Genomic DNA, 26,326 nt, shown 5'->3' with positions numbered 1-26,326 from the left:
GTTCCCTACTCTCCCTCCAGCTCCAGGAACGGGGCCTTGGGGAGAGGGGTCTGACCTCTGGGCGGTCACCTGGAGGCTGGGACTGCAGCCCAGGAGGAAGGAATGAAAGGAGAGGGGACGGACCGATCGATCCAGCGGGCACAGGTGTTTTGAGAGCTTTCATTGGTCAGATCCTTTACCGACCCACAGCCACACCCCCGGGGGCGGCCCGAGTGGGGCACATTCTCCACGCTGTGGGCGTTTGCTATTGTTTTCAAATGTCAATTTACTGTGCAGCTAAGAGGGAGCGTTTGGAGGTAAAACTGTAAAAATGTATCATCCTAATACAACAACTGTTTTCTTTCTTGCTCATTCGTGATCCTCAGTTTTATCCCCTTAAAAAAAAAAACTGGGAGAAAAAGACAATTCCACCTCGTGGAACTACCTCATTTCTTCATGTAGCCACACGCGTAATTCTTACAAAACTATAATTGTGATGTGTGTGCCACTCGGCACACGACCTCCTCACTTCCTGTGGTTTCCAAGACAGTGTCCTTGTACTTCAAAGTTCTGTTTTCATTTTACACGTCCACCTGATATTCCGTTACACAACTACTTCACACCACAAAATTAAAAAAAAAATTATTGATTGATTTTTAGAGAAAGAAGGGAAAGAGGGGAGAGAAAGAGGAAAACATTGCTTTGTTTCTGTTCTCCTCATGGATGCGCTCATTGGTTGTTTCTTGTTACGTGCCCTGACCAGGAATTGAACCTGTGACCTTGGCACATCGAACGATGCTCTGACCATCTGAGCTCCCAGCCGGGGCCGTACCACAGTTTTCTTAATCGTTTTTCTATTTGGGGGCACGGCAGTTGTTTCCACTTTCCCCTTATTATAAATAACTTAGCTATAAACAGTACATGCATTTCCCCCCCTTCTTCTTCTTTTGAATTATTCCTCTGGCAGCGATTCCCAGGAGTGGAATTATTAGGCCAGAGGATCTGGACGTTGTTACGGCTCTCGGTGAAGGCTGCCAAATCGGCCCCGGCCTCCCGGCCTGCCTTCCGCAGAGGCCACTCTACCTGGTGCGCACAAAGCGCAGACGTGCCTGGGAGGGAATGGGAGGTGACAGCCACCGTGGAGGCTGACCCTCCCGGGGCCCTGCTGTGGGTCCCCCTCCGCCAGCAGGGAAGGGGAAGGGGGGCAGGAAAAGGGTGTGGACACCCTGGGAAATGAAGCAATCATCTGGTACTTCCTTCGGCAGCAGATGCTGACCGGGGAAATGACACGGCGGGTGGGGTGGGGGGCGCGGGGCAGAGTGCGTCTGGGGACACTGGGGGCCTCCCCTACGCCTCGCAGGTGGAGGCGGAACCCCCGGAGTGGTGGCCCTGGCTTCCAGGGAGCCCCCGGCGGGCTCCTGGGCTGCCCTCCTCCGTGTCGAACAGGAGGGGTCTGGGTCAGGAAGGAGAAGCTGTCGCTGGGCTCTCACGGGCTGGCTGTGCCCACTGTTCCCGGGTCTGTGCTGGAAGTCTGGACGGGAACGGGGACAGACGTGGACCCGGCCCGAGGGGACCCCGCAGTGCGGTGAGGGAGTCAGGAGGGTGACAGGTGAGGACCGCCGCGGGAGCCAGTGTTCTCCTGCACCTGAGCTCGGCCCCACGGCAGGGGCAGGACCTCAGGGCCTGACCTGGGGGCTGCGTCTCTCCGCGGGCACAGTTCCACCTCCAGCTGGAGAGGGATTTGGCCTGTGAGATGACAGGGAAGTCACAGCTCAGGAAAGCCACCTTTGCATGGCACCACTCATTTCCTTCTCTGAGCAGTGGGCTGGGGGCGGGGGGACCAGGAGAGATGTGATCAGACGCCCCTTTAGAAAGTCTGCAGGGCCTGTGACTCAGACAGAGAGTAGACTGGAGACGCCAGGCCAGGCAGGCTGGGCTGCAGGTCAGGGGGGTTGTGTGACCGTGGGGGCGCCCTTCCTTGGACACTGGGTGCTTTCTCCCTGAGGCCTGGCTGGGGACTAAGGGAAGGGGCAGCATGGTCCTGGGGGGCCTGTGTTTCGGGGTTGGGGGGATGCCCAGGCACAGCCGTGGCATCTAAAGGGAAGGCAACCTGGGACCGGCTCCTCACCCCTAATGAAGAGCAGTCCCCCACACCTCCTGGGTGCCCCCGCAGGTGCATCTCGGGCGTGGGGTGTGTTGGGGGACAGCCAAGTGTCCCTGGAAGAGGCCAGGCGCAGCCGCTCGGGAGGCCGGGGCTCCAGACCAAACCCCGTCGCTCCGCTGCAGCGGGACGCTGCCTCGCCAGCCCAGGATTCCGGGCCCTCACAGGGTGTAATTCCATCCGTGCTGGGCTTATTGGGAGGATTAAGTGAGATGAGGTTCCCAGTCGAGGGCCTGGAAAAGGAATAAAGGACTCCCCAGATGCAAGGCCCCGTCACCTCCGTGTTTTGGAAAACGCAGGGGACTATCTGGCAATGACTTGGTCCCTTAGAGAGAAGCGGGTGCTCTGGAGCCTGGGCGTGTAGGGGTGGGGGGCCACGGGGCGGGCACCCTCGCCAGGGCCTCTGCTTCTTCCTCTTGCTGTGGCTTCCCTTTGAAGCTCCGAGCAGCTGCTGCTGAGGACAGGCCAGGTTGGGCCGGCCCCGATCGCCCTGCTCAGAGGCCGAGGCCTGTTTGAAGCCACAAAGAGGAAACCAGTGTTGGGCGGGCAGGACTTCCTGACTCCCTGGTGTTCAGGTCTGGCCTGACCCCCCAGGGGCCCACCGGGTGGCCCAGGGTCGGGAGGAGGGACCTGCCATCCACACCAGGGAGACCCCTGTCCTGTGCCCCCAGCCTGGGGCCTGACTGTTTCAGCCACAGTCAAGGGCAATATTCAGGAGCTAGAGGGGCTCTGTGTCTGCCCAGGGAAGTGTTGCAGTTTCGGAAACAAAAGCTCCAGTTAAGAACAGAGCAGGGAGGGATGGGGAGGCCAGCTTGCCCGCCCAGCCTACAGCTCCACAGTGACCTTGGGCCTGTCCACAGAGGAGGGCAGAGGATGCGGGGTGCTTTCACCTTGACCCTGCGCCACAAATGTGAGCGCACGTGGTACGGGGTGCGGGATATGGGGGTGGCCCCAGAGGCAGCCTCCCTAAGCTGGTTCAGCGCCCACACCGGTGGGCCCGGGCTGCCATAACGCGGGGGCTTAAACCACAGAGATGCTGCTTCTCGCAGACCTGGGGTGACGTCCTGGGTCAGGGTGTCTGTCGGTGGGGTGGGCCTCTCCTCCTGGTGTTCAGATGGACGTCTCACAGGGTCTTCCCTGCATCCCGATCTCCTCCTCCGATGAGGCCGCCGGGCACGTGGGGTCAGGGCCCCCGGGACCTCATTTAACTGAATCAACGCTTCACGGACCTCACCTCCAAATACTGCCTCCTCCAGAGGTGTGGGGGCGGGGACATCGACACATCTGGGGGACACGGTAGGGCGTGCGACAAGACCCAGGTCCGGAGCCTCCTGTGCAGCCGCGGGTGAGAGCAGGAAGCACCTGCCTGTCGCTCTGCACCAGGCTGCTCCTGTCATTCCTGTCCCCAGGCCTCGTTCTAGTAAGAGCACCTGGGCATCAGGCATGTGCTACTCGTGGGGCCAGCTTCCCACGCCCTCACCCCAGGCACAGCTCCCATCCGGCCTCTGTGCAGATACACGCACGCCCCCTGCACTGCCCACCCAGAGCAAAGGCCACAGACCGCCACCGAGGCGTTTCCTGGACTTGCTGAGCTCATCTCAGCCTCTGTCTTGGAGGCTGAGGGTCTGGCCTGTCCCCCTGCCTGTCCCCCGTCCTGGACCTGCTCTCTCTTCCCTGCTGTCCTGCGGGGACTTTTGTGGCTGTGGAGGCCTTACTCCCCAATCACTATTCCATTCGGGGGTCCCTGTCTACCCAGCCAAGATGAAGGGGTGAGGCCTGGCAGGGACCAGCCCCTCCCCCTCTGCCGTCTGTCACGGGCCCACAGTGGTCGGAGGAGGGGGGCTGAGCCCGTGCCAGGCTTCCCCCCACCCGCCCGCCCCACGGTTACTCCCAGGAGCAGCTGGGCTTGCTCCTCCCCCACCCTTATCTGGGGGGCGGCCCAGATGTTTCCTCTCCAGACGGCCACCCTCCCCCCCAGGAGGGCGGTGCCCTGCCCCAGGCCCTGGGAGGTTTCCCAGCCCCGCTCCCACCCCCTGACTCTCCCCTTCCCACGGAGCCTGCCTGCCGATTCCCGTCTTATCTGGACCCAAGAGCCTTGGAGCCAAACAGGCACGGGGCCCCTTTAAAGTTGAAACCTCACCGTGTCAGACATGGGTGGGGGTTTTCAGCCAAGAGGTAAAAATACGAGCGGTTGGAACCAGGCCCGTGGCCCAGTGAGAGGGACTGGCCAGTGGCTGCCCAGCTGGACACCCATGTCCTCTGCTGATGACGGTGCCTGCCGGCCTTCCGGGCACATGGCCGGGCGTCGGCGCTGTGTGTCTCTGTGGGCTGGGTGCTTGTCACTTGTCACGGGAACACTGACCGCCTTCGTGGCCTACAGTCCGCTCCGAACTGCTCTCAGACCGAACCCTCGGCCGGTTTCTGACTTGCCTGCCGCCTGGATGTGAATGGCGATGCTATAGATAACTTTGTAGGAGCTGCGTTTTTCTTCTTCACGTCCTGCGCCTACACTCTAAAAATAGAGCGGAGTGGTTCCCAGCTCCTGTTACACGGTCCCGGAGCACGGCCTGGGGAGGGCGATGCTCACAGCAGTTTTTGGGGGACGCGTTCCCCCGAAATCTGGGCAGCTCGGGTTTTCCTGTCATCGGGACCAATTCTGCCCGTCCGGTGGGTGCGGCGTGTAACCTCGTGGTGGAACCACGAAGGTCCCGTGTCTCCCCAGTCCTACCCTGGAGCAGCCTCTTCTCCCCTTGCTGTGGAAGGGTGTCTGCTCAGTAGCGGCTTCCTGGGGTTTCTGTGGCATGGAGCTCCTAGGGGTGCACGTGCTGTGTGGTGTCCCTTAGTGAGCTGCTCCCCGAACCCTGGACGAATGTCAGCATCAATATGGGGCATGTTTCTGAACCACAAAACCTGTGCCTTGTTGGAAATGAAGTTGAGCTGGCGTCTGGGCTCCCCTGACCGATGGAGACCCTGAGGCCCAGAGACCAGAGCCTTAGGCTTTATCCAATGGTGGATGTTGTTAAAACAGTATTTTTGCACACCTACTATGTGTTGGCCACTTTGCTCAGAACAGGGGGCCACAGAGGCAAAGCCTATGGCGCATGCCTTCACGGGGTTCACCCTCCGGTGAGAGGGACAGCTCAGTGTTGCAAGGGAACTGCTGTGAGAGAGGCTGCGTGGGTGGCTGCCATGACCCCACCCAAGGGAGAAGCCCATGAAGGCTTCCCGGAGGAGGCAGCAAGCAGCTGGGTCTTGGATGATGAAGAGCAGTCTGGGTGGAGTGAACGAGATCAAGCGTTTGATGCCGAGCAGCTGCGTGGGCAGAGATGCAGAGGCAGGAACGTGCAGAGTGTGTTCGAAGGGCAGTGGGAGGCCCGTGGGAAGAGCGGGGCGTGGGGTTGGGCCCCCAAGTTGGGGTCCTGACTCCACTGCAGCTCCGTCCCTGCAGGCAAGTCACTGAGATCTGGGCTCTGATTCACCCACCCACCCACCCGCACGTGCGGTCATGGCGCTTGTCTGGCTGCTGCTTGGGAGGTGATGTCCTCTTGATTAAGCACCAAGCGTGGCGCTAGGCGTATGGTGAATGTCCAGTGACCACAGCCTGGTCCGATTGGGAAGGTGTAATCTTCTAGCACGGAGAGATGGACAAGGGCCTTATTCCAGACGCAGTGGTTTGATTGTGCAGTTGGTCCCACATACAGCAGGTCAGCCACTCGAAGTCATGGCCAGGCTGATTTCAGACGTGGTTCAGGCAACAGCAGGGAGAGCGAATGAGACAGGGAGGCGCAGCAGCAGAGAAATCTCTCCTTCGAGTGCAGTGACCACAGTGAGGACGAAGGAGCCAGACAGGAAGCGGACAGAGCCACAGGGCCGGGTGACCCGTCGGAGGCTAGAAGGCCGGGGAGAGAGGGGACTCGGAAGGGTCCCCATTCTTCACAGCTGCCCCTGTGCTCAGCCAGGTCCTGCACACCCACAGCCACGTCCTTCCCCCTGGCGCCCCTCGCCCCTGACCTGGGGCGCCCCTTGTTACCAAAACCAGATGGAGGCTACCCCTCTGCCCCTGGGAATGAGCTCAGCTTCCTCTCACCCTCCCCCCTGTATGAGAAATCTGGATCTTGGAGACCCGGCACCTGCTGGGGGGGGCCTTCCTGGCCACCGCCTGGGGCGTCCATGGGAGCGTGTGGCCGGCAGGACAGGGTGCTCTGCAGGGAGGAAGTGGCCCAAAGCAGATACCACTTTGTTTGTTTTCCCGGGGAAGAAAAAAGACCATTTTACTTATTTTGTAGGGATCGGGCCGATATTTTTAATTCCTCCACTTTCCTGCAGTCTACAGGGGTTGCCTAGGGTGTCACTATCAGAAAGGACAGAGCCGTGACGTCATCAACCTCGTTCCAGAGGCTGCCAAAGAGTGTCCCTGCTCCACCTGCTGTGCCCCCTCAGGTCCCCCCTCTCCCGCCCTGTGCTCCCCGTGTTCACCTGTGATGCGGGGGGGCTCCCTCCTAAAACAGTAGGCACCAGGTGCCCCCGGGGGGCGGGGCAGAGGAGGGGGGCTCCGGCTCGCAGCTGGAACGCTGGTGGCTGAGTCCCCAGCTGGGGGATGTTAGTGACAGAGCCCCTGGGCAGCTCCAATGCACAAATTCCTTACTTCTCCCCCAAAGGACTCTCCCCCCGACCTGGTGTGACACAGTCGTAGGACAGGTGAGGATGCCCTGAGACGTTCCGAACGCATATTACTTGTTTATTTATTTTTACCCCATAAAGTGACTCACAAGCTAAAACTTTAGGGGAATATCATGTTTCACGTGCCCCAGAGAAGTCCCCGGGGGGAGATCCTTCCAGAAAATAAAGAAGTCAGGAAAGCAACAGAACCTCTCTCGGTTTATTTGACAATCCGCATGGATTTATGGAGCCTTGCGTGTGTCTTCTAGAAGAAATGGAACAAGTGTTGATTGAATACTTTTGTTTCCCGGCCTCCCTTTCAGACGCTCGAGCCACCTGTTCCGTGAGTTGGGAGATTCCTGATCTTTGTACGGGGCGGGGACCAAGGCTCGGGACAGGTGAGGGGTCGAGCCGCTGCGGAGGGGCAGGAGCTGACCTTGAACCCAGGTCTTCCCATTCTGTCTGGAGATCTACCCCTTTTCCCCCCATTAGAATTCAATGAGGACGCAATAGTACCTTTGATATTATTGAATCTTCAGAACAATGGTGTGGTGACGTACGTATAATAATTAAAAAAATAAATTCACCTATCAAAACGAAAGATACCTCCTGGATTATCCAGGAAAACAGGGAGAAGGGGATAAAAACATTCTTGCATAAGTCACAAGTAGCCGGCCGCTAGCCTTCGGGACCAGATGGCTACAGGCAGACTTTTCCTCCCCACAGTGGGGTTTGCCTTAAAAAAAAAAAAAAAGAAAACCAAAAAACTGAGTTGATGTTCCAAACAAATCAATAGATTATACCTTAAAATCTGGATTATAATCTTTTCTTGAAGAATCAGACCATTTGGCGATGCTGGGCCTTGAGGGGCCTTTAGGAAACTAACCCACGTGACCCGGGCAGCGCCCTGCTCCTCCGGGTGGGCCGGGGTTTCTCCTCGCCCCACCCACCCGCCCTAAAATGATGAGGCAGGTACGCCTGGACTCGGGGTGCGGGGTGTACCCTTCCTGTACACCCTTCCGTGGCACCCACGATGTTCCAGAACTGTGTACATGTTCCACAGGCATCATGCACACGTACACGGAGGTACACGTGCACGCAGAGGGGTGAGTGATTACCTGTTGCTTTATAAAATTATCCAGTTTTATACCCTCTTCTCTGCCTCTTGCTGTTCTGACTCGGCAGCCTCTTGTGGGACCTTGGAGAGCTCTCACTCACTGTCTTGTGGGTGGACCACGAAACCTCTCCCTTTCGCCGGGCACTCCGGGGTGTCCGGGCTTTTGCCCCCTTGCCCAGGGCTGACTCAGCCTCCGCGCCCCCCCGTGCTGGGGCTTTGTGTCTGGGGAGCAGGTGCTCTGGAGGGTGGGGCTGAGTCCAAAGGTTTGTGTCGCCTCGTCTGATAAATGTCACCAGTCACTTTACCGAAGGGCCGTGGCGGCTCCCACTCCCCTTGGCAATGTCCGGCGGTTCCTTTGTCCCTTGTCCCAAACGGCGAGAGCTGTCTCTCCCTCCCCGCTCTCTCCCTGCCTCTCTGATCAGTGGAAGGAGAAATCTTAGCATTAATTTAATTTGCATTTCCCTGACAACTTAGTGAGTTTCAGCGTCTTTCTATATGTTTACTGGCTTTTTGAATTTGCTGTCCTTGAATCCCTTATCTATAGCCTTTGCTGTATATTGCTCATGCCTTTTTGTGAGAGCTTCACACAGCAGATGTGATCTCCCTTCCATCCGAGTTACAAATCGCTTTTCGGCGCTATTATTTCCCTTTCCTTCAGTTAAGGTGTTTTTTCCAGAAAAGTTTTATGGTTTTTTTTTTTTTTAATGCACGGCTTCTGGGATTTCTCTCGTAGTTAGAGAGGAAACATTTCATTCCAACACTCTTTTGTCCCGCACGCTGCTGTTCACGTCTGTGTTTCGGCCGGTCTCGGGCGGCCTTCACAGTGTCGTGGACTCGGAGCAGCCGTGGGAACTCGGCTGGCTCCCCTCAGACCACGTGCCCCTTCTCTGCCAGATCCCGGAGCCGACACCAGCCGGGAATGTTTCTGTCCGCAGCTCTGAGCCTCCTCTGCCCTCCCCTCCCTCCCCTGTAGCCCCCTCCTCGATTTGCTCCTTAAATGGAAGTTTCCTCCCATGAGCCCAGCTTTCTCCTCTGTTTCGTCTGCTTCTGGGCAGGATAGATACGGCGGGTCCCTGACCCCCCTGTCCGGCTCCAGGGCCTCCCAGGGTCACGGGCCCTTTCCTGCTGTCAGAGCCATGTCGCCCACCCTTCCCGGAACACCCAGCCCTCTCCCTGAAAGGAAGGGTGCATCCCCGTGGGGCTGCCTCAGGTCCTCTCTGCACAGACAGAATTCAGGACGAATGTTTTCCTTCACACGCCCTGCCGGGTTTACCCCTTTCGGAATCAGTTCCAGACACCTTGGCCTCCTGGTTGCTAACCCCCTGTGTTTGCTGGGTGCTCGCACGGTGCCGCTCCCATGGAGCCAGGCACCAGCCTGTGACACAAGTGTCATCGTCCCACTTTGCAGATGACGAGGTGCCTGAAAGGTGCAGACGCTAGTTCGTGGACCCTGAGTCCTCCTCGCGCTGCTATTGGACCGCAGGCCGGTTGCAGACAGGCCTCCCCGCCAGCCCCATGCTGCCCCGGGGGTGGACAGGAGCCGCACCTCTGTGGGGTGAAGGTGGTCCTTTTGCCGTCCCAGGGCCTTTCGGTGTGAGCAGGGACCCCCGGGGGGTCAGGGGGGCCTCCCCAACCCGTGCCGTGCTGGGGGAGTGATGGGAGAAAGTGCAGCCTGGCCTCCCCGTTGATAAGAAAACCAATCTCCTCGTGAGTCATCGGGGAGCAGGCTGGCCGGCGTCCCAGGAGAGATTTCCCCTGCGGGCACAGAGTCCAAGTGGCCGCCGGTGAGGGGAGGCTGGGCGCTTCTGTCTCGGGTCCTGGATACTTCCGTCCACCACCGGGAGGACCTTTCTGGGCTTCCTGGGAGGGATTTCTGCTCGGAGCCAGGAGCCCCACTGTCCCACGGCGCCCAGAGAGGCCTCACCCTGGGGTTAGTGACCAGCCCTGCTGGGCCTCAGGGCCCAGTCCAGTCTCGCCAGGGTCCTAGTCTCACCGGTCTCAGCCCTGGGTCCCCGAGAGCCTTCCTGCCCCACAACCATGACCTCTTAAGGCTCACGCTGAACCCATGCCCTTGATGACCCTCCTGTCCTTCCATGCTCACGGGTGCAAATGGAAGAAAAACCCTGCAGCTGTTCCTTTTTGGTGTGACCCGCCCGAGAAAGCCAGAGTGAGGGCACTGTCCCCACGCCACGCAGCAGGGCAAGGGGAAGGACCCTGCAGCCCCCCAGCCTCCCCAAGTTTACTTTCCCCGTTACACTTCCCTCGGCCCCAAGTCCCTCCACACAGAGTCGTTGTGGGTTTTTTCTTTCTCTTTGAAGTGCAGTCGGTGTACGATAGTCCGTTCCATTCTCACGAGTACAGTAGAACCCTCTGACGTGTGTGTGCCTGCCGGTGTGGCTGCCTGCTGCTGACGTACACGCGTCTCGGGCCTCCTGGGCCCGGTGGGCTGTCCCGAAACTTCTCCCCAAAGCATGCTGTGCCCGTCGCCCATTTGGGTGAACGCTCATGGGAGCCGGTGGGAGGAGGGTCAGGGGTCCACTCGGAGGGGTTCCTCGGAGAGGACGGGCAGGGCTGGGTCCTGTGCCCTGAAGAGCTGTGTGTGAAGATGTTGGGGGGTTGGCGCATGCTTTCTTGGGGTCCCAATTCTACCCCCACGTACTGATCCACCTCCGTTCCCGCCGACATGAGCGCGACAGCCTGTGCTCCCAGTTTTCTTCACCAGGATGTTAGAGTCAAAAATAGAGGGAGGCATCTTTGCAAGCCCCAAACTTGAACTTCACAGGAAGGGCTGAGAGGGGCGGGGAGTTCACACAGCTCCACCGACTGCTGGGTCAGTGGCCTCCCCGCCCCTGGGGCCACTCAGAGCTTGAAATAACTCATCTGGATCTTCCCTTCCGACTCTGCAGGACAGAGCATGTTTGTCCAGAGACTTAACCCCTGATTCCCGCTGCCTGGGCCCACGCATGCTCCCTGGGGAGGTTCGCCCGCCGAGGACCCTGAGGGCAGGCCCCTGCCCCCACTTGAGAAACCAGCCTGGTCAGGCTCGGGCGGCAGGGGCAGGCACAGCTCTCATACCACCATGGGCGTGTCCTCTCGAGCCCCCTCATTGGGCCGGGGGTGAAGGGCAAGGCCCCTCCCCATCCACAGAAGCCAAAAGCAGTTTCCCCTCTGACGGCCGGGCCTGGCCCTGGACGGCTGCCCGCCCCCCAGCAGTCCAGAGACGGAGAAACTACAACAGCGCAGGGACGAGTTAGGTGACCCGTAACTAGAGTCCAGAGTCACACCCCCCTGGCCAGTCTGCTCTTTGGTGTGACCCAGAAGGCTTGCCTCTGTACATTCCTTTGACCCCGAGACACAGCGCCGACCCACCTCGGCTCTGACCTGCTCCGCGGGACGGGGCAGAAAAGGCCTGGCAGTTTCAGACTCTGCACCCGCTTGCTAGTGGTTCCTCAGGACCGACTGGCAATGGCCTGGCGTCTCTACACGGTGCAAGGAGCCCTCATGCCACCCGGCACCTGCCGTGTGGCGGTCAGTGTGGCAGGTGACAGATCCTCACCTGCAGGGCCGCACGGGCATCATCTCGTTCGGTCTTTGTGACCAGCAGAGGAGACAGGGCTTCATTCTACAAGTGGGGAAACTGAGGCGCAGCAAAGGCCAGTGTCTTGCCTGAGGTCACGGGGCTAGTAAGAGGCAGGGTTTGCATTTGGACCGGACCTGCCCGGTCAAACACTATCTCTGAGCGTCCCCATGACGGTGAAGAGGGCGTCGTCTGGCAGATGGGACACCGAGCACGCGGGTCGATTGCCCCAGATCCCACGCCCCGTAAACCGTGGCACGGGGTTCAAACCCGGGCTGGTCAAGCTCAAATTCTGTGCCGGCCTCACGGTCCTGGTTTCCTGAGTGCGGGTGGCCGGCTGCCCTGGGCGTGGCCGATCCCAGCGGCTGCCAAGCCCCTGGGCCTCGGCGCCTTCTGGCCCAGGTCCCCGCCCCCCCCCCGCAAGACGAAAGGACAGCTGGTGCGCATGCAGTGGGCTCTGACCTTTTTTCCAAGTCTGTGTCAAGCACTTTTTTAGAATCTAGAACATTTATTTCACGTTTATAAGAAAATCTCCACACAGTAAAATTCACCTTGAGGAGCGTGTGATGTGCTGTGTGTTGATGATGGTACCCAGTCATGTGACCGCCGCGAGCTCCGACTGCAGTCAGAAGGGAGGGGGCCTCCTGGACCTGGAAGTTCCCTGGGACCCTGCGCCGCAGACCCCTGCCCCAGCCCGGCCCCAGGGCACTGGCGGTCTGCCTTTGGAGGGGTCTCGGCCGATGGATCAAGCTGAGGCCTTTCTTGTCTGACATTTGCAGGTGGTGCAGTGCTCTCAAGATCCATCCTGCGGTGGGTCTCACTGGTCCGTTCTTTTCCGGTGCTGAGTGGTGCTCCGTGGCAGGCACACGGCATGGTGCGTGTAACACGGTGTATGTGACACAGCGTGTGCATTCACTCACCAGCGGTGGGTGTGGGGCTGTTCCCCCGGGGGTCAGGCCGGGAGCAAAGCCGCTCTGCCCATGTCTGTGTGTGCTAGTCGTCCGGGGCAGACACGCAGGAGTGGGCGCGTTGGGTGGTCTGGGCCTGTGTGTCTAACCTGAGGAGAAGCTGCCCAGCGTGTTGCCAGTGGCCGCTCCACGCAGCAGGCCCACCGGCAACGTGGGAGCTCTCCAGTTGCCCTGCAGGCGTGTCAGCACTTGGTCTTGTCAGTTTGTGTCACTGTTGCCATTCTCGTGGGGTATAGCCGTATCCCTTTGTAGTCTTACGGGTAATTTGATTTTACCTAACGACCAGCGGGCTTATTAGCCATTCCTGTATCTTCTTTGGTGATGTGTCTGCTCAGGTCGTTTGCCCATTTTTTCTTGGGCTGTTTGTCTGACTGTGACTGAATTTGATGGGTGCCTTTAACCCCCAAATGGGATCTCCCAAGTGCTCCGGCTTCTGAAGGCAGGTTAGGAACACAGGCTTCAGGAGACCGTCCGTGCGTGGATTCCAGGGAGGGTGGGGCCCCTGTAACCACAGAGTCTGCAGCTGACTGGGATGCCCGCCCGGGTCCTTGGGCAACTTGTTCTAATCTTAGAAGTTATGCCTCAGCTTTCCGCTGTGGCCTGAAGGACAAATGTCCCCGACCTCAGGACCCACACAGCCGCTCCGGCTCAGGAAGCAGAAACGGCTCCTAGTGACAGGGATTCCTGCTGGGCCTCCAGATGGTCAGAGCCCCCAGGGCTCCCTGGGGCCCAGTGCACCCCCAGACAGGGAGGGGTCCTCAGAGACATCAGGACCCCTGATGGGGGCTGACCCAGGCGAGAGGAGCAGCCGACAGGCAGCCCGAACTCACCTGAAGGGCGGTGGACGGCAAATGTGCTCGCTGGCCCTGGTGTGAGCGAGCCGGTCTCCACCACCCACCACCATGTAGCGACACTTGTCACACATCCTCCGCTCTGCCCTAAAAAGAAAAAAAAAATCCGGGCTGTTCGGAGGTTGCCAGGCTGACCTGAACCACCCTGGCCCCTGTGTGTGGCCTACACGGAGGTGGCGTGTCTGGCATGCCCTCCGCTCCGGGGCAGCCTTGACAGCTGCCTGTCCTCAGGTGTGGCTGTCGCCTGCCACAGGAGCTGAGTTTCAAACCCAGGTTCGCCTGGGTTTCCATCCCAAGCGGGTGTCTCGAGGTCTGTGCCGGGCCCTCTGCTCTGTCCTCGGCCCTTTCTGAGCATTTCCCCCTGTACCATCTGTCCCCTGTGCCTCGTGAGTGTCTCCCATGCTCAGGGGTCTTTCTCTTCCTTGCCACCTCCCCCAGGAAGTGGCCGGCCCTCATTCACCTTTCACCTTTTGGGGTCTCAGCCCCTCCTCCCACTGCCCCCCACGCTCACTCTTCCCAAGCGCAGTCCCCGCCTCCCTTGGCAGCTCCAGACCCAGCAAAATGGGAAGGGCCCCTGGGGCCAGGCAGACCCTCTGCAGGAGGCGGGGGGGGGGGGGGGGGGCACCTTGCCTTCCCCTTACACCCCGGGACAGAGGGAGCAACCTACGGTTTCCCTGGCAAGGGGGCGTCCCTGCCCCCTGCCCACCCATTTCTCATTCTGCCCCCAGGGGGGTCATTGAAATCAATCAGATGATTTTGCCCTTTGGTTTCACACCCTCCGATGACTTTGCACTTGACCCTCGAACAGAGTGCGGGAAAGGGTCCTTCCTGCTCCAGCCTCTGGGGGATGGAGAGAGACTGAGTTAGGTGCTCCCTCCTCCACTTCTGTCATTGCCCCTGTGTGTCCCCAACCCCACCAAACTCAAAATAAAACCCTTCCATACGCTTGTAGAACAGTTCACAGGTTGTATACAGAAATTTTACCTGTTGTGTTGGCCAAAAACTCTGTATGGCTTTTTCTGTGAAATAAAAAACACACTTTTCGTTTTCACCAAAATCTTTATCGATCTGGCTATTTGGAGTGTGTGGGCTCTCTCCCACCTGGTATAGCGCTGATTGTTCTCGATTAATGTCACGATTCCATCGCCGTCAACTTCGGCTGGTCTGCCGGACTATGGAGCGTCGTCCCGAGAGAAATCTCCAGCACGAAACTCCACAAACCACCTTTGACACGTATCATCAGTCACAGCGCCTTCTTCATACACAGGACAAATCTTTTTTTGTGTTTCAGTTGCGTTTTTACCTTTTTTGAAATAAGAAGGCATAACATGCCAAAAATGTTGCATATTTTCTTCCGTCTTTAATATTAAAATGGCTGCATAAAAACTCACCAATTTTGATCATTTTTTTAAAAATGCCCGCTGATAGGACAGCTGTCACAAGGCAGTCTAACATAATTGCTTTGAGTGAGATTAAAGACAACTAGGCCATCAAGAGCCGTCGTACAGAAAAAACTGAACGAACTTTTTGGGCAGCCCAGCACATTCTCTCCCCAGTGACGTGGATAAGGTCCTATCACCACAGTGACACTGGAAATGCGTACTTCCTTCTCCTCCCTCTGTTGTCCCGCTGTCCCCTGGAAATGCGCCTGACAGTAACCCTGCCTGTGCCTCCCCTTGGGCCCTGCCAACAGCACCTGGCCGGCCCCCTGCACCCTGGGCTCCCCTGACTCTAAAACCACCTTCAGCCCCGGAGCCGCTGCCCCAGGCTACTGCCCCTGCCCAGGCCACCGGCCCGGGAGGAAGGAGGAGGAGGGGCCTGCAGACCCCGATGGGGACACCCGCCCCGGTCAGGCGCCTGTGGTCCATCTTGGGAGCAGAGTAGTTGCCTGGTTTTTCTCCCCAAGACAGTCTCAGAGGCGAGGACCCGCCATTTTCAGATCCTTGGAGTCTCCACTGGGTGGGGAGGGGTATTCAGCGTGGCCTTGGTCTCGCGGGAAATGTGGCGCCCGTGTCCCCACGCGCCCGCTGTGCTCCTCGTCCAGGCGCCGGCCTCCTCCGCTCTCTGCAGCCCCGGACCCACGCGCCCCAGCCACCCTTCTGCTTGTTCGGAACGTTCCCGCACCCCCCTCCCCAGCCGACGACCCCCTCCGGGAGGTGTCCGCACACCCCACTGACACGAAGGGGCCCTGCCACCCTTTCCATGGCATTGCACGAGTGACTGTTTGTCCCCCTGTGCCCACGTCTACTGCCGGCTTCTGGTGCTGGGGTGGCGGGTGCCGGGTGGGCTGCACAGCCCGGGGCCGGGAGGAGCGCTGGTCCCTGGAGGCAGGTGGGGGAAGCCGCTCCTCCCGAGGGGGTCTGCGTCCCCGTGGAGGGCACGTTGCTGTGGACGGAGGCAGGGCGCTGGGATCCGGGTCTCCAGGGCGGCACTGACCTGAACAGTGAGTTACCACTGAGCAAGGCTGGTCCTTTCCTCCTTGGCGGGTCTGTTCTGAGAGTGACAGGAGCCCCACCAGGTGCCCCCCGGGACAGGGCCGCCCATGGAGCAGTGGCTCTGCCTGCGTGCGTAGGTCTGGCAGTCCGACGGTCCGGCTGCCTCCCAGCCCTGTGCGTCCCACTACCCGGGGTGGCGATGAGGGACGTTGGGGGGACAGAAGAGTCAAGATAAGGTGAGAGCGTGAGAAGAAGATTCTGGAACCGTTGTGCCACCCCAGAGGGGACCAGATGGTCTAGGCATGGTCATCCTGGGAGGGGGCGCGCACCCTGAGATGCCTCCCAGTTCTAGGGGGACAGAGAAGCAAGCATGGCCCTGACCGGTGTGGCTTGGGCGTCCTCCTGAGAAGCCAAAGGTGGCGGGTTCGAGTCACCGTCAGGGCACAGGCCTGGGTCTCAGTCTGGTCCCTGGTGAGGACGTGTGTGGTTGGGGATGTACAAGAGGCAACAGACTGATGTTTCTCTCCCCTTCTTCCCCCCTTCCCCTCTCTCTAAAAAATAAACATTTTTTTTAAAAAGAAAGAAAAAGAAGCAAACATGCCTTGTACTTGAAGGCTAGCGGTTACCTGGTCTGCTTCTGCTGAGAGAGAGGAACCCCCTTTTGCCAGGAGGGAGGCCCCAGGCGGAGTCCCCTGTTATTGCCCCGCCAAGCTGTAGGAAAGGAGCCCCCACCTCGTTTCCCCAGACTGTGGCGTAGAGACAGGGCGCTCTGCAGACCCCTGACCCAGGAGGAGGGTGAACAAAGGCAGAGCAGGGAGGCGGGTGCAGCCAGACTGAGCTGGGCGCCCAGGTTCCCCCGTGCGGAAGGCCGGCAGCATCCCACGTGTGTTTACGCAGCACAGCAGCAGTGTGGGGGCCCGGGCACCCAGGCCCAGGGCTGCTCAGCCCTCAGAAGCAAGGCCCAGACAGAAGGAAAGTCGGCGCCAGAGCTGGTGGCTGCAGCCTCAGCCAAGGCACAGCCGCCCCAGGTGGGGTCGCTGGGCGGACGGGCCGAGCTGGGCAGGGTGGGCCTGGGAGGCATGGCCCAAGAAGGAAGACCAAGCTGAAGTCAGAGTCGTCTCCCAGACTCAGAGGCTGGATGCAGGCAGGGAGGGGCGGTGTGGGCGTGGCCAGAGGGCTGAGAGGGGGTGTCAGGGTTCTGGGGGACAGTGTCCAGCCCTGGGCGCTGCAGGCTGGGCAGAAAGCGCCCTTGGATGAGGACTCCGCATCCTGGCTCTGAGTTAAATACGTTATGCCCCTCTTAGGAACAGGGAGAGAGTGGGTCATCCCTGGGAGGCGGAGGGGTCACAGTCCAGGCCAGAGCGTGGCCTTGGCAGGACTGAGGGGGCTCCCGCTGCTGCCCCCGCCCCGCCCTTGGCCTGGGGCTGGGGTGCTGAGCTGTGGTGCCCTGGGGGAGGTCAGATGTCCCGCCACCGGAACTGCAGGCCGAGCCCCAGATGGGCGGAGCCACCAGCCCTTGCCCCTCCCCAAGGCCCGGCTCCCCCTGTGCCTCACTATTTATAGATCACTTTGCAGTTTGCAAAGCACCTTCGGAAACGATGTTACTGATCTGGCACCTTGGCTGGAGGAGCAGGGGGTGGATTCAGGTGTTTCCCAGACTATCCTGGGTGGCTTTTCCTGTGTGACTCTGCCTCAGTTGCTTGCCCTCTCTGGGCTGCAGGGAGCCCAGCAGTGAGAAGGCAGTGACCAGAGGCGTCTGGAGGGTGGACTTGCCAGGCTTCAGCAAGCTCTGGAGTCCACAGACACCCTACAGAAAACCCATTCGCTGGGCTCCCGGAGAGCAGACTCAGACGAATTACCGTCTTTCCCTCAACCCAGCATTGAAGCCCTGAAGGCTTCCTGAAGGCTTCCAGAAGCCAGTTCATTCCCTGGTCCCTGAGCCCTAGCCAAGCCCCGTTTCAGGACGGGGGTTCGGAGAGATTTCTCATCCCTGCGCGGCCCTATTTTTATCTGGAATGCTCTTCCTGCGACGCCAGCCACGGGCGCCTTTGGAGCCACGGTGAAGTGCGTGGTCAGCAGGACTGAGCAATAAATAGCAGCGGACAGAGAGGCCGATCGGCGCTGTGGGCAGGAAGTTAGATGGAAGTTGAACCCATCGTCGGCTCAATTGGTCACAGCGCCGCCCCCTATCCCCAGCCTCCCCCGCTCCCCTCGGAAGCGTTTGCTTCTGAGCTCTCCTAACTCTATAACGAAGCTCAGGCGGCTGTCCTGTAGCTCCGCCCACCGGCACTAGCCACCCCCCACCCCGCCCCACCCCCGGGGCTCCGACCCCCGCTTTCGCTTTCGCAGTGTTTGGGGAACTCTGGCATCCTGACTCAGGGTGAATCCGGTCCCGTCTTTAAGTGGAGTCAGCGCTTGGTGTTCAGGCAGGGATGGGCGTGAACTTGAACTACAGAAGGAAACAGTAGCGGGGTCCTGCCTCTTCCTCCAGAATCTGCTCCCAGACCTGAAGGCCCAGGGCCCTAGTTTCCCAGTCTCTAAACAATCCCTCGTCCTGCGCACGTTTTTTAAAAACCTCACTCGAGGACAGGCTTTATTGGTTTTAGAGGGAGAGGAAAGGAAAGAGAGAGAGAGAGAGAGAGATGGGCGTGTGAGTCAGAAACACCTATCGGTTGTCTTTCCCACGTGCCCTGACCAGGAACTGAACCCACAACCTAGGCATGTGCCCTGACCGGGAACGGAACCTGCACCATCTCGCTTTATGGGACGATGCTCCAACCCACTTAGCCACCCAGCCAGGCCCATCCTGTGCACAGCGGGACCCCATCACTCTTACTTTGGAGGGGAACCGAAATCAGAAAGCATGGAGACACTTTGAGCACAAAAACGAGGGCCCAGGAAGTACGTGTGTTCACACGTGTGTGTGCACGTGTGTGGCGCATGGGGCAGCCACTGGAGGGTGCGCACCCCGCCTCTGGAAGCCTTGACCAGGGCAGGGTGCGGCAAGGCCCTTTCAGCAGCCCCTCCGGGCCGGCAGCCACAGGCCTGCAGAGGGTGTGCAGCCCGTGTGATTGTTGCGGTCGTCACAGTCACAGAAACTAAAGCCTGGTAGCTCTGGGACCGGACACGTAAAGAACATCATTGAAACCAGGCGGTCACGGAGGCAGCGTGTAACTTCACAGAAGCGGGGAGGCCACTTCCAACACTGGCTGACTCACCCGCTGCATCTCGGTGACGGAGACTGCCGGCCCGTGGGAGTGGGCGGGTCCAGGGTGCGCTGTGGCCTCTTCAGCCACCTGCAGGCACCTTGGTGGGGGGATAGTCACCTTACACCGGTCACCTGCACCGGAGGCAGAGCAGGGGCAAGACCCACTCGGGGAAGCTACTTCCTTCAGTAAAAAGGAGCAGGAGGGTCGCAGGGGCGAGCGTGTCAGCGAGGACAAGCATGCAGATGACTGCCCTGAACCTGCACCTGTCCCTCGGGAGGAGCCACCCCTGAGGTCACCCCAAGGTCAGGACAGCCCTTGTGAAGGCCGGTCCCGGCCCTTCCTACAGAGAAGCAGTCAGTCCCCAGACCAGCTGTCCAGTGGGGTGGGTGCTGCTACTGTCCTTGTCTCCGTACAGAGAGACAACTAAGGTCATTTGCCCAAAGTCACCAAGCTGGGGACAGGTGGACAACGCAGTGGCTGAAGCTGGACCGTCCAGTCCTCCTCGCCAGGCTGCCTGCCTCTCGTGCCGGGCACTTATTAATTCTCCAGGTAGTTGAACAGGTGAACACTCCCCCCGAGGCATCCCATGAAGCAGAGGGGACAGGACCTCAGACAGGTGGTGAACTTGGCCACGATGGGCACCCCTTCCCGTGGCCTGAGGAGCAGGGGTTTGGGTGCCTCCCGGACCCCTGGGCGCCCCTCCGGCTCCCAGAGCCACAGCCGGGGCCAGCACACCCTCCACAGTCACTGCATGCACTTGACTGAATGGTTTAAAAAAACCCGACACTTTGCAGGTAGGAGCCGATTGCAAAATGCAGCTCGAAGACCCCAGCATCACGGCTCAAGGCCACAGACCAGTGGCCGCTGTGGCTGCCGTGTGGACACCGAACCGAGCCGGCCTGAGTGCACGGCTTCTGTTAACTGTCGCTTCCTCTCGGTTTGCCAGGACAGACCCTCGGAGGCCAACGCCAATGTGGACACCTCGGCGTCCCCGTCAGTGGCCCAGCTGGCCGGGCGGTTTAGGGAGCAGGCAGCTGCCGCCAAGGAGGTGAGCCAGGCGGCCTCGCAGCCCTGCTTCGGGGAAGGGGGTTGGGGGGCCTGGAGGAAGGGGAAGTCTGGTCAGGCCAGAGGAGAGGGAGGGAGGAAGCTTGATCGTTACCAAATTAGGAAGAGAAGCCATGGAGGGGGTCCCCCTGCAGGTGAGGAATTCACCGCTGCTGGGCCTGGGCCGGAGCCTGCCCAGCTGAGCGAGGCTTAGGGTCCGGAGCCCGCCACCCGCCTGCCCACCAGAGCCTCGTGTCTGTGTCCAGTGCCGCCCCAGCTCCTGCTGATGGAGGCTTTGGGCTTGCCCAGCCGTGCCAGGCCTGGGCTGGCTCAGAAAGGAGACGTCCCCACCCCGGCTGCTGCCGGAGCCCAGGGACACCAGCGCTGCATCGTGGTGGACCAGCGCCGAGGGGCTGCCGTCCAGATGGGTGGCCGGGGACTCGGAATTCACGTTCACGTTAACGGCCCACCTCAAGGACAAGCCACCCCTCCCTGCGTTCTCTCCACCAGACACCCCTCAACACCCCTCAAACCATCTCCACTTCCTTCCTCTTCCTCCCTGTTGCCTGATTTGCTCTCTCTCTCTCTGTGTCTGTCTGTCACTCTCCCACCCTCCAGATACCAGCCAGTAAACCGGCCAGAAGGAAACCACCCTGCTCCCTCCCCCTGTTCCCCCCCAGGGTAGAGCTGGGCCAGAACGGAGAGGAGGTAAGTGCTGCTCGTCAGCGTTCTTCCTCCTTCTTCCAGCAGAGGGCGCAGGGCTCAGACACTTAGCCCTCCAGGCCTGGCTGGGCGATGCCCCGTTTTAGATTCAGGGACAAATCTTGCTGTGTCCTGGATGCTGAGGGACGGCCCCTTGATGCAGACCACAAGGCCCCTTCCATGCTCCCTTCCTGAGCCTCCTTTGTGACTGACCGGTCAGGGCAGGAACGCTGGTGTTCAAGCCTGGGAATTTGAGCGTGGAGGACAGGACAGGCCTTCCCTCCAATCTGGGAGCCCCGAAAGTTATGCTTCCTCCCGGGTCTGACCTCGTGCTCTTCCGTGTAGAAAACCACCCGGAGAGGGGGACCCCCCTGTCTCAGGTGGAACTGTGACGTGACAGTTGGGACTGGCTACTGCTCTGGGTCATGGGGGGGCTTCACAGCCCTCAGAGAGAAATGGCCGTGAGACCCATGGGGGGAAGACTGGTGTCCTTGTCACAGCCTGAGATGGAGCCCAGTCTGAAGGCTCACTGACGCTTGTCACCTCGTTTGGCTGTAGGAGCCACCTCTGCAGGCCCCCGTCCCCGTGGCCCATGATCCTTCACTGTGGCCATGGTCCCTGCTGGAAAGGGACGTGCTTTTTTTCTTGTCCAGCCTGGGGCCCCCGCAAGCCAGGGACGGTGCCCGGACCCCACTCCACCCCTGCTGCCCCCTTCCCGTCTGGGGCCAGTGTCCGACGACAGACACTTACGCCTGTGTGATCTGGGGCCACCTCTGGGAGCCTGCGTGGTCCCGCCCTAGAGCGCCTCACTGGGGCAGGTCGGTGGTGTCCAAACCTTGTCGTCAGCCCAAGGGTTTCAAGCAGAAACCTGTAGGAAAAGGCAGACACTCAGGCCACTTCTGGTCAGGTGGGGAGGGAGGCAAATTCTGCTCTGAAAATACCCCACACATACCGAGCAGGGGTCTTCTTCCGGGATGGGGACACCAAGAAGCACCGGTGTGGAAACACTAAGCTTTCTGATGGGTTCTCCTAACATCAGGACTCCGTGGCTTCGTGGGGGCTCGGCCCGGGCCATGACCGAACAGATACTGACATTTCCTCTGCTGAGGGCCTACTCCTCCTTGTGACCGCCACCCTCTGGGCTTGGGCTCTGTGCTGGGGCAGGCTGAGGCTGCCCCCTGCGGCCCCAGAGAGTCCCTGCACCTGCCTCCTTTTTTGTCAGATGGGACAAGAACATTCACCAGACAGAGGATGGGGGCCAGATGGGGGCATTCTAGTTTCTGGGTAAAAGCAGAGGGAGTCAGGTTCATGCAGGGGCTCTGGGAGAGACCAGTTAGCAGGTGCCGCCCCACAGGCACCCCCCCCCCAGCACTTAAACTGCACAGGACAGCCAAGGGCCGGGTCCATGGCAGGGTGGACCTTAGAGGGAAGGTCCCGCGGGGAGGGACAGGCTGCCCGCACACAGGAAGGACATCATTCCTGGGCGCACTGACTGCTGGTCTCTTTGGAATCCACACAGAAGGAGCAGTGGGCTTCACCTGGCCGGGCTGGACGGGCGGCGGCCCTGGCTCCACCAGCAGGAACCCAAATCCTGGGAGGCTGGGGGGCCAGGAGGCAGGACCCTGGGCAGAAGACCCCTTGGTTCCTAATGCTGGAAAAGTTTTCCCACCCCATTTTCTTCCCTGCTTCTCCTGCTGGTGGGGAGGTGGCTCAGCCCCTGTAGACTGGGCCACTGGGCTGTTTAATGTGGCCACAGACCCTGCCTCGTCTGCCCTGAGATGGCTGAAACCCCTTCTGCAGGTCAGGTCCGTAACTTGGAGAGATTATTGGGATGGCCTGTCTGGACAAAGATCCAGCCCCAGAGGCCTGAGGGTAGCTTTTCACCGCACTCCCAGCTGCTGACCTTAAGCCCGGGGTAAATGGCAAAGGAGATGCTGCCACCTGCTGGCGTGTTTGGGAACTGCATGAGCGGCCCTTCTGAATGCTGCTTTGCAGTTCGAATCAAATCCACCAGGATTTGGGGAGCCTGAACGGGGTTCCCAGACGCGTCCTGTGGGGACGGGGCCGTGCTCACTAAATTTCCACCCTCTTCAAAAGGCAGGGGTCAGGTGGGGAGGGGAAGAGTTTACAGTACTACGGAAGGAGAGGTTGGTCAGCAAAATCGCCGCTGCAGGTTCTCAAACAGCATCTTCAGAAACACTGGCTCCTGTGAACGTTCACCTTCAGACACAGCGATGAAGGATGACCCAGTCTGGGCTGGAAGTTCTGGGTACTCCCCACGGACACAGGCCCCTTGAAGGACTGCTTGTGTTGGGGGCCATGCCTGGCTGTGTGAGCTCAGGGCCAGAGGCCCCTGGGAGCTGGAGCTGGAGCTGGGTCTGCCCTGGGGTCTCGGATTCCAGCCTGCCCGCCAGGGTCTCAGTTGGGGAGCTGAGGCAGACTTAGCAGGGGTCCTTCCCCTGGGTCCCAGGCAGGGACTGTCCCCTGCGCCTCTCTCCTGCAAGGCCGGGCCCCTTACACAGGTCACAGCAGTTCCATCGAGCCAGCCTCCTCCTTCTGTCACTGAACTTGTCACCTCAGGACATTTCCTGAGGGGGTCAGTGCCATGCCTCTTCCTGTGACTCAGGTCAGTCAGTACATGGTGGCCAGCGGCAGGGACAGGGGCTCAGGCGGGCCTCACAACCACGGGAAAGTCCCTTTTCTGCCCCGGCCTCTGTCCACAGCACGGGGCTGCTGCTGCTTCTTGCCCCAAAACGTGACATTTTTTCTTCTCCTTCTTCCACTTCTTCATATTCATCATCATCTTCATAACCACCATCAATCCTACACATGAGGATCCATGTGCCTGGGGAATCACTCAGTTGTGGGGATTTTGCACAAAACAGAAAGGAATCCCTCTTTTCAGATCACATAACATCAAAGGCAGATCAGATTTCTACCTGCATCCATCCCCACGTGTATCTGCAGCCAACAGAGCGCATCTTTATGGAACCACCACAAGGCCTGGGCTGCGGTCAGCATTCCAAAAATGTCTGCTCAATCAGAGTGAACATCCTACACTTTTTAGAAAACGATGATTTGTGGTGGAATTTTCCAACGTATCATTAGTGCCAGGGGAGAATTTCCAAAATACGGCTGTCGGGTTTCACTCCCGGTCTGTGGTTTCATACTTTGTGACCCGCAGAAGGGGGTCGTCCTGCCCTTTATCTCTGAAATTCCCCACAGGCGTGGGCTTCTGCTGTTGAAGGCCATGGGCGTGCAGAAGTCCCCTCTCAGAAGCAGTCTGTTCCCCCAGGATGGCCCTGAAGCCACTCTTCCCGGGGCAGGAGGCCTGCACTCCGGATGTCTGTCCTGTCCACTCTGGCTCTTGGACTCAGTGGTGGTCTAGCCAGTGGAGAGACGGGGGCGGCAGGGGCCCGGGCAGGCTGCAGGTCACCGAGGCTGGGTGGTGACACCAACTTCCCAGCCACCTGTGGCTTCTGGGCTGCGGCCGGTGCCCCGCCTTCCTCCATCTCACTCACCTGGCTCTTCTGGTCCATTTGCCCTGCAGAAATCACCGCCCAACTCGGGCCACTTCCCCAAAGTCAAGGTGAAGAGCTCGCCTCTGATCGAGAAGCTCCAGGTAAGCAGAGAACAGCGCCCACTGCTACCTCCCCCCGGACCCCGCCTCTCATCCCACATGGGCCGTCTTTGTGTCACCTGGAGAGCTGACCTCTGACACCAGCTAGAGGCCCAATGGCCCTGAAAGATGAGGACTCTCCCTGGAGACAAGGGGCCAAGTCAGGCCCCTGCTGAGCTCACGTAGCTAACACCTAACAGTGGTTGGCTGGTAACAGAACACCTCAGCAGTCTGATGGCAGAAGGACGTCACAGTGCAGGGGACACTCCAGAAATAGCCAGGCCCTCCCCCACCCCCAGCCCTGAGGGCAGCTGCCAACCTCACCAGCCTCTCAGGGGGCTGCAATTCAGCCGCCCCACATGGCTGAACCCCCAGTTGGGCCAGCACTCCGCCCAGCCCTGCACGGATCAGGTCACCAGCGTTCAGGAGCCGGGCTGCTTGCTCCAGGCCTCGTGGGGGAGACGAGATTTTTACAGGTGATGCCACAGGGACCACATGAGAGAGTAAAACCAGACCTGAACCGTAACGACCCCACTCCTTCCGCTCTAGACCAGGGTCCCTGCACCGGAACTTCAGTGCGGCTGGGTCCTTTCCCCGCCTCGGGGCTGCCCGTGGGTTGGAAGGTGTTTAGCAGCATCCCCGCTCCCTCCCCACGAGATGCCAGTGGCACTTCCCAGCAAGTGGTGACAACAAAGAACGTCTCCAAGCCTTCACCAACTCTCTCCTGGGAGCCAACTCGCCCCCACCCCGGTGACACCCCTGTCCCGAATGCTGGAGGTGTCCTCGGCCAGGCATCTCCTCTTCCCCCGCCCTGTTTGAAACGCCCCTCTTGTCCCCACAGGCCAATTTAGCCTTCGACCCCACCGCCCTGCTGCCGGGGGCCTCGCCCAAGAGTCCGGGACTCAAGGCGGCGGTGTCCCCGTTCCACAGCCCGCCTTCCACTCCCAGCAGCCCCGGCGTGCGGCCGCAGGCCGGTGAGCCGGAGGAGGTGCCCATCAGCTTCGACCAGCCTCCGGAGGGCAGCCGCCTGCCCTGCTGCAACAAGGTGACGGCGGGTTCGGGTCTGCGGTCTGTCCGCACGTTCCTGTGAGAGCAGGGCACGTCCGGGCTGCAGCCGGAGCTGGTTGTCAACCGAGCAGAAACGCCCGCTCCTCTCTGCACGCGGCCCCGGAGCTGAGACAGCCCTGCCCCTCGCTGCCGGTCTCCTCCCCTGCCGCTGCATCTGTCTGCAGCCAGGCGGGCGTTGGGGTTGGAGAGGGCTGTCTGTCCCTGGTGGAAGGAAGGGTGGGGACTCAGGACTGAACCCAGCTGTGCAGAGTCATGTCAAAGCTGAAAACCGGAGCTAAAGGTCTGGGCAGTGGCTTGTGCAGAAGGGTGGGTGGAGTCCCTAGGACTTCAAACACCCCGATCTGGCCTGGTGGGGCCACTCCTGAGCGCCCCAGGGTGGCCGAGGGCATTCCCACCGCAGTCAGTGCGCACCCAGGCCGCCCCCTGGCAGAAGGCTGCTGGGCAGGGGTGGCGTCTGGAGACGCTGCCCGACACTCTGGGCGCTTTCCTTCCTCGGCCGCCTGGCCCTGCCGGGACCGGCTGGGGATCAGAGTCACAGTCCAGTCCGGTCCAAGCAGCTGCCCAACGAATGGGGGGGGGGGTCAGCGCCCAGCAGGGGGTCTAATGCCCAGGAATGGCAAATGGGTGTGACTTTGTCAGGAGAAAGTGGTGTCTTCCGGGCTATTCATTCCGGAAAACCCATCTGGGAAAGAAAGGCCACGTGTGTGAAGCAGGTGGGGCCCAAGGGTGCAAACTGGGGTGCAGAGGTGATGGGTGCCTGCTGGCTGGAGACTGAGGGGAGATCCTGCAGTCGAGGGTGACAGAGAGGGACACCTCGTCCCTCACAGGGGGTTGACAGGGAGTAGGGGCGTGGAGGGAGGTGCCGGCACCTGGTCATCCTGCCAGGGCTTTAGAGTTCTGACACCAGCAAGGGAACCGGGAAGACTGGCCCTGCCGG

The 26,326-nt window shown here is 60.1% G+C and overlaps 1 protein-coding gene across 1 annotated transcript in view; it reads left to right on the top strand.

Annotated features, from left to right (window-relative positions):
- The window catches only part of RCSD1 (RCSD domain containing 1), a 41,320-nt gene that overhangs the window by 9,667 nt on the left and 5,327 nt on the right, over nucleotides 1–26,326 (top strand). Inside the window, 4 exon segments of the mRNA XM_037167388.2 lie at nucleotides 19,903–20,004; nucleotides 20,619–20,708; nucleotides 24,253–24,324; nucleotides 25,163–25,366. Coding sequence (XP_037023283.2) covers nucleotides 19,903–20,004; nucleotides 20,619–20,708; nucleotides 24,253–24,324; nucleotides 25,163–25,366 — 468 coding nt within the window.

This window comes from Artibeus jamaicensis, unplaced genomic scaffold (assembly GCF_021234435.1).
Source record: "Artibeus jamaicensis isolate MK-2021 breed Jamaican fruit bat unplaced genomic scaffold, CSHL_Jam_final scaffold_625, whole genome shotgun sequence".
NCBI classification, from domain to species: domain Eukaryota; kingdom Metazoa; phylum Chordata; class Mammalia; order Chiroptera; family Phyllostomidae; genus Artibeus; species Artibeus jamaicensis.
This window is presented reverse-complemented; position numbering and strand designations above follow the sequence as displayed.